Source organism: Triticum aestivum, chromosome 3A (genome assembly GCF_018294505.1).
Source record: "Triticum aestivum cultivar Chinese Spring chromosome 3A, IWGSC CS RefSeq v2.1, whole genome shotgun sequence".
In the NCBI taxonomy this organism is placed as follows: Eukaryota; Viridiplantae; Streptophyta; class Magnoliopsida; order Poales; family Poaceae; genus Triticum; species Triticum aestivum.
In genome coordinates, this window is record NC_057800.1 from 1,116,340 (window position 1) to 1,124,526 (window position 8,187).

Consider the following 8,187-nt stretch of genomic DNA (forward strand, 5'->3'; position numbering starts at 1 on the left):
TCTTGTTTAAAAATATTATATGATGTTTAGTTGAGGTTTTATCTTGTTTCAGAGTGTATCATAATATTTCATTGTGTAGTAGAAAATCCACTCCACTCTTATTTGTTGGTATATATGAAAATGTTATGCTACACTTTCAAAGAAGAAGAAAATACCTGATGAAACTCTATGAAACAAAACAAATTTCTGTCGCAAATTAGAAAATGTTCCACAAATTTAAATCAGCAACGGACATGACAAAAATATGATTTCTCGGCGCGGGAGCTCCATCAAGCTTGACCGGCGCGAGCGTGTCTTGAAAAGGTATGGAAACAAACATGTGGAAGTTGGTTGATGTAGATGCACGCATGTGGTATAAAAGGTGCTTGACGTGATGTGACTGAAGCTTTCAACTGGAGAAAATATATTTGGATTTGAACAGGTCTGGAACTTCTCCATCACTGATATGTCTGAACTGGGCATGTAAACTTCAAACATTATAAATAAGTTCAAGTTCAGGAATGATCGGTGAAAAACAATTGTAGAGGTAGTCGTTCAACACGATTTTGTGTGTGTGTGTGAGAGAGAGAGGACCATGTCTAAATTATTGCTTCTTACTTTAGCGTTAACCACCACATGCCAATTAGTAAAGAGATGACTTAATCAATGCTTACCTTACCTCTGTTTATTGACTTGGCTACGCATGTCCCGATCAATAGTAGGCCAGGGGTGCTTTCGCTTTGGTTTCAGAAAACTCACGTAAAAGATTAGGTGGTGGTTTATAATTCTTGAATGGAAATTGTTGAGAAGGCTCGTTTGCTTCGAGAAAGGGAATAAAAGAGGTGATGGTTGGAACAGAGGACTAGTTCTAACGCGCAGCATGTATCCACTATAAATTCGTACTCGAGTACCCATCACATTAAACATTACATCTCAGAACCAAGTGAGCAATGGCAAAGGGGTTCTTCTCTTCTTCCTCCTCGCGCGCCCATCACCGTGTAGCATGGGTGCTGCTTTGCCTTTGCATGATGCTATGCAGAGTGCACGGAGGATCATCATCTCGCAAGGTATGTAATTAATCAAGCAAGCAAGTTTCCTTAGTTCAATTAGTTAACCCACCTTCCTTTGCACGCACTCATGCGTCTATATATGTTTAGGTCTACATAGTTTACCTAGGCGACGTGAAGCATGGGCACCCGGACCACGTCGTGGCTTCGCACCATGACATGCTCACCACTCTTCTCGGAAGCAAGGAGGAATCTATGGCCTCCGTGGTGTACAACTACAAGCACGGCTTCTCAGGCTTCGCCGCCATGCTTACGCCGGAGCAAGCAGAGCGACTTGCAGGTCGGGACTCGTCGTCCAGTTAACATCTCAGATCAGTTTTGCCTTGCATGACAAATTTTTGATGTCATTCATGTGTGATGCATGCAGAGTTTCCGGAGGTAATCAGCGTCGAACCAAGCAGAAGGCACAAGGCGAGCACCACGCGGAGCTGGGACTTTCTTGGGCTCAACTACCAGATGTCTGGCAGTGCGGTTCCCCATGGAACCAACTACGGAGAGGATGTGATCATCGGAGTGATTGACAGCGGTTAGTATTTAGTATTGATAATTTCATGTCAGTCTCAGCCAATCACTCCCATTTCATTTTTTACTTTTTGCCAATACGCTCCCGTTTTAATTTGGCACCATGTTTTTCTTACACAAACCGATTAATCAGGGATCTGGCCGGAGTCACGAAGCTTTAGCGACCAAGGGTACCCACCGATACCGTCAAGGTGGAAAGGGATGTGCCAACTAGGGCCAGACTGGGACAAGAACAACTGCAGCCGCAAGATTATCGGCGCACGGTTCTACAGCGCAGGACTTCCCGACGAGGTCCTCAAGACGGACTCGCTCTCACCTCGTGACTATGGCGGGCACGGCACGCATTGTGCATCCACCGCGGCGGGCTCGGCCGTGCAGGCGGCCAGCTTCAACGGCCTCGCCAAGGGGGTTGCACGGGGAGGCGCACCACACGCTCGCATAGCGGTCTACAAGACCTTATGGGGCGCCCAAGGCATTGGCTATACGTCGGACTTTCTTGCTGCCATCGATGATGCAATCCACGATGGTGTGGACGTGCTATCGTTGTCCGTCGGATTCCCGGACGAGAACTCGTTCGGCGCCCTGCATGCGGTTCAGAAGGGGATCACCGTGGTGTACGCGGCCGGGAACGACGGACCTAGGCCGCAGACCCTTGAGAACACTTCACCGTGGGTCATCACCGTGGCAGCGAGCAAGGTTGATCGGTCATTTCCGACGGCGATCACACTAGGAAACAACCAGCATATACTGGTAAGTATACGCGTATGACTGAGAAAAGCTCCGAAAAAAAAATCATAGTTTGAAATGTTCCGGTGTGTATATATTCCTATTCCTGAGCAAACTCTGCCTGGCTATTCCTTTTTGTAGGGTCAGTCCCTCAACTACCACGTGGTGAACTCATCGGCCGGGAGCAGCCGTTTCACAGGCCTTGTGTCAGACGAGTAAGTAAATCAAGTTACCCGTTAGTTTTTTAATATCTATAGGGCAATTCTGACGCAGACTTCATTTTTCTTTCTGTATGTAGATGTACCATAGCATCTCTTAATGCCACTGCCAAGGACGTGAAAGGGAAAATCCTGCTCTGTTCTCCCTTGCCAGATGATCCATTGGCGATCGCCCCAGGGATCACTTTCAACAACGCGTTACAATATGTCCGGAATGGCGGGGGATCTGGACTTATTTTCGCTCAATATACAACAGACCTTTTAGGTGTTTGCCAAGGCATAGCCTGCGTCATCGTGGACCTTGACACTGGTAAGAAGATCAAAAAATACATCCTTGGCACAAGGTACGTACGTAGGCGCACCCAATTTCATCACATTTAATTTGTTGCAGCTAGCTGCATTGAGTCTATCCCTTCTGATTAATAGACATTTTCATTTGTAACTAAGCAGCTCTCCCATGGCAAAGATCGAACTGGCACGCACCGTTATCGGGAAAGAGATATCCGCACCAAAAGTGGCCTCCTTCTCCTCTAGAGGTCCATCACCTGATTACCCCGAAATTATCAAGGTACATACAATACAAACGTGGCAACAGTGGACTATAGCGAGCCATTACCAAGCCTATCATCAGCACATCCTTGTATCAGCTTTTGTCTCACACTGTCTTCCTTCTTCAATAGCCTGACATAGCTGCACCGGGAGCCAACATCTTGGCAGCAGTGGGAAATTCCTACGTATTTATGTCTGGAACGTCAATGGCAACCCCACACGTAGCTGGCATCGTCGCACTGTTGAAAGCTCAGCACCCAGATTGGTCTCCTGCGGCGATTAAATCAGCCATCATAACCTCCGGTAAGCGGACTGCAGCTAGCCATTGCCTTGAGATCATCCGATTCCTAGTTCACCAGTTCGTGACTTTTTTACCTTTGTTTTGTTGTTTCTGCCTGGTGATAAAGCCCATGTAACCGACGAGCGTGGCATGCCGATACTGGCAGAAGGGCTGCCTCGAAAAATCGCTGACCCATTCGACTACGGCGGCGGGAACATCAATCCTGGCGGCGCGGCCGATCCCGGTCTGGTCTATGACATCGATCCCCGCGACTACAACAAATTCTTCGGGTGCACCATCATCAGGAGGGCAAACGTGAGTTGTGATGCGACAACGTTACCGGCATATCACCTGAACCTGCCCTCCATCGCGATCCCTGAGCTGAGGCATCCAATCACCGTGTGGAGGACAGTGACAAACGTCGGCGAGGTCAACTCCGTGTACCACGCAGAAGTCCAAAGCCCAGCTGGAGTCAAGATGGAGATTGAGCCGCCGGTGCTCGTGTTCAACGCCATGAACAAAGTTCATACGTTTAAGGTGAAATTGTCGCCTATGTGGAAGCTGCAAGGGGACTACACCTTCGGCAGCATTACGTGGCATAAGGAACAGAAGGCTGTGAGGATTCCTGTTGCAGCCCGAATTACAATTCAGGACTTTTATGCAGATGTTGCATAAATAACTCGAGGTGCAACTTAAGTACACGAAATTCTGCTCTTGATTTGTACTATAATGAATAACAACAGTAAATGGATATAAATTCTTTATAAAGGTTGTCTCGGGGCCACTTTTGATACTCACTTAGCCTAGAAAGACATTTATCTTGTCGGAAGGCATTACTTATGATACTTAACCACTGTCCGTCATAGTGGGAGTAACTTAGCTAGTAACATAGCGTGGCCCGAGATAAGTCTGCTTATGTGCCATGTAGTTAATGAGAAAAGAGGTGTTTTAAGTAAACATAATATGTTACGTCACATAGCACTTCCTAAAATAAAAATAGTGTACAAGCTAATAAACACAACCACTTATGACACTATCTCTATGTTAGTCCCAACTATGAAAATAGTAACATAAACTAGTGTCATATGCATGACACTAGTGTAAGTTACTCTCCCTTTATGACTAGCCTAAAAAGTGAACCGGATAGAGTGTTGACAAGAACAAATTAACCATGCATATGATTACTAGTCAGAAGATTATAACATTTAACTCTTTAATTATCCTTAATTTTCACGGGTATCTGGTTTGTTTAATACTAGATTCGAGATCTTTTTCACAAAAACTCATTTTAAATTTTCTTGATCGAAAGATATCGGTGGTCGACCAACCTGTAATGTAAAGTTTAGTTTCACTTCTATCAGTTGGCTCGGCTTACTTCCGGACTAGCTTCTATTAGATGGAATGGGTTTCGATTAATTCCACGCATTAATTTGATATGTATCACTTACAAGTGCCTTATGATATCATTGGATTCCCTCATGAGTCGACTTCTCACTCTTTGTTGTTGTAGTACATGGCACAGTAGTAACATAATCTAGTCTGATGTGTAGATCGAGTGCCTGTCAGCTGGATGCGTGCCCGAGACTATAGTCGATGTGGCCAATACTTTGAAAGTTTCAACCATAGAATCAAAATATTCAGAGTTGGTCCCATTTGGTCAAACTAGTTTAATCCAATCGCGGTGGGAGAGTTATGTACGTATGATCTAGTCACATCCAAATGATTGCATTTCCTCGTTGTTGCTCGTAGCCGCCTGTTTCTTAGTTCAGTGTTAGCCTCCTACATTATTTGTGAAAGCAGTCGTTTTTTATTTAATAGAAGATCTAATGCATGCTTAATTATCCCTGTCTTATAAAACTGGCTTTGGAGTGGTCAGGAGTGGCCCTATGGGGGTGGGGCAGACACGGCATGCATCTGTTATAAACTAGATGATACCCCGTACGTTGCTGCGGAATCGGTTGCAATATATTTTAATGAGATTTTATTAGGTGGAATATAAATATTTAGATAAATAACACATGAACCAAAATTAAAAATACATATAACTTATTGTATTTGATTATGTGTAGTTGTAAAATATATATTGAATATAATTAGAATAATAAAATAAAAATCTTTTCCCATGCATGGTTGCATGTGGTGGTGGGTCTTTTCCCATGTATGGTTGCTTGTTGAGGTGGACCTTATCTCATCCATAATTGTATGGTGATATGGCATGCTTGCATGTTGAGATAAATAAGTTAGTGGGGTTGAATCTTTTAAATATATAGGGTTCATGCTCCGCTACCACCATCACATTACACATTACATCTCACGTTCAAACAAGCAATGGCAATGGAGTTCCTCTCTTCTTCCTTCTCGTGCCCTCATCACCATGTAGCTTCAGTGATGCTACTGTTGCTTTTCCTGTGCATGTTTTCATGCAGAGTACATGGAGGATCATCTCTCGGTTTTGCTTTGCACGACCATTTCTGATGCCATTGGTGATCATGTGCAGAGTTTCCTGAGGTCATCAATGTCCAGAGGAGCAAAAGGTACAGGGCGACCACCACACGGAGCTGGGACATTCTTGGGCTCAATTATCAGATACCTGGAACAGCTGGCAGTGGGTTAGAACCACTGTCTAGCTTTGTACGTACCTACTCCCTCTATCCGCGAATAAGTGTACTTCTAGCTTTTGTCATAAATCAAAATTCTAAAATGGGAGTACATTTTAGAGGACTGGGAGATAACTATAATATTGATATAATGATCCAGTAAGACTAAGAACTACTCCCTCCGACACATAATATAAGAGCGATTTTGACACTAGTGTTGTGTCAAAAACATTCTTATATTATGAGACGGAGGGAGTAATTGTATCCTAGTCAGACCGAGCCGGTCACTCCCATTTTAACTTGACACCATTTCTTTCTTGTACAAACCGACTAATCAGGGATCGGGCTGGAGTCATGAAGCTTTAACGATGGGAGGAACGGGCCAATACCATCACGGTGGAAAGGAAAGTGCCAACTCGGGCCATACTGGGGCAGCAACAAGTGCATCACAAGATCATCGACATCGGTTCTACATCGCCTAGGTGTCTGGCAAGGACCTCAAGACGGACTCACTCTTGTCTCATGACCACAATGGCCATGGTAGGCATTGTTTGTAAGCCGCGGCGGGCTCGGCCGTTTAGGCTTCCAGCTTCCACGGCCTCCCCAAGGGGGGTGCACGGGGAGAGGTGCCACGCACTCGCATAGTGGTCTACAAGATCTTATGGAGCGCTAGAACCCTCCAGCGATACGTCATTTGTGTTCGCTGCCATCAATCATGTGATCCACGATGGTGTCGACGTACCTCGTCTGTCGGATGAGTACTCATTCGGCACCCAACATGCGGTTTAGAAAGGGATGGCGTGGTGTATCTGGGCGGGAACGACGGACCTAGGCCGCAGAGCCTTGAGAACAGTTCACCATGGATCATCACGTTTATCAGCAGGCAAGATGGACCGATCGTCCCTACAACGAGTACATTGGAAAACAAACAACATATAATGGTATGTAACTATGGAGCTAGCTAATCGGATAAGAAACAACCAACACCGCTTTTTGGCTTACATGATAACGTCCAAAAAACATATATCTAAGAAACAAGTTATTATCATGTGTTGCACCTGCATTGGGAAACATCAAACCGAGAAACATTTGCAAAACGATATTTAAAACCAGGTGGGGCCTGAGTAACTTGCATTTAAACTAGCTAAAAATACAGAAAACAGCAATACGATAAAAAATAGGTCGTTACCATGTATTTCACCTGCCCATCATGAGCAGATGCGCGCGTTTGCTCCACTGTCAATTGCCGTCTGTCCCAGGTGGTTACGGGTGCATTTATTTGTCGCCTACTGCGAGCTGGATTGGCAGCTCACCTACAACGCGCAATACATGGGTCAGGCCCATAGTAGCGACAACTCGCCAATAGTATTTTGTCTAACGACGCTCGCATACAGTTGCTTCTCTTTCTTATTCATTGTATTGTTTAGTTTGTTTTTCTGTATTCTTTTAGCTAAAATATAAGAATGTTCATATTGTACTTAAAAATATGTGAACACTTTTTAAAATACACTAACATATTTGAAATAGGGAGCGAGTGTGGACATGTTCAGGTATGGCCAGATGGTGTCTACCTTGTCAGTATGTATTATGATGTATATCTGCAGGAAAATGAATCGCATGTTTATACTTGAGACGGCCGCTCCAATCTGAATGACACAGTTGACGGTGGATTTCCAACAGTAGGTACCTACCGGTTCTGGTAAATTTACTTATTTGCTCCCACATGTCTGTTTCAGTAAAACACACGGGTTACTTTAAAACTTTTACGGCCACTGATGCTACTTTGGTTTTTCTTTTCCTGCAAACCCAGGTGCTGCCGCCTGCTGTTTCTGAACTGATGTTTACATTACAACTGCTCGATTGGATATATTTTTAATCAAGAAAATGAGAAGTAATAGGTTTTCCATGGCCGTGGATGGTGACTGCAGGCAAATAATTCGCACAACAAAGTGAGTAGTCAGTTTTCCATGTCATGGTACGTAGCAATATGACAAATATATGCCTACACCATTGATTACGAGTGCAGTCTCAAAAGATGCAAATAGTTATAGACCGAGCCCACCCATAGTTTTTGCATGAGACATGCGCGATGTTACATAGTTACGTGGAACTAATGTTTACATTCCGACTGGTCGAAAGATTTGTCAATCAAGGAAATCAAGAGTAACTCTTTTTTATTTGTCGTACGTGGATGGTGACATGCCAACAAGTAGTTATCAAACCAAAGTGACTAGTCGTGTAATATATGC

General features: G+C 44.3%; 1 protein-coding gene across 1 annotated transcript; it reads left to right on the forward strand.

Moving 5' to 3' along the window:
- Positions 1–913: 913 nt before the first annotated feature.
- Positions 914–4,298, forward strand: LOC123057400 (subtilisin-like protease SBT3.9). The gene is made up of 9 exons (XM_044480395.1): positions 914–1,046; positions 1,137–1,326; positions 1,414–1,572; positions 1,702–2,318; positions 2,436–2,509; positions 2,593–2,856; positions 2,963–3,080; positions 3,193–3,364; positions 3,469–4,298. The coding sequence occupies exons 1-9, from the start codon at positions 930–932 to the stop codon at positions 4,014–4,016; spliced, it is 2,259 nt and encodes a 752-aa protein (XP_044336330.1). The 5' UTR covers positions 914–929; the 3' UTR covers positions 4,017–4,298.
- The last annotated feature ends 3,889 nt before the right edge of the window (positions 4,299–8,187 follow it).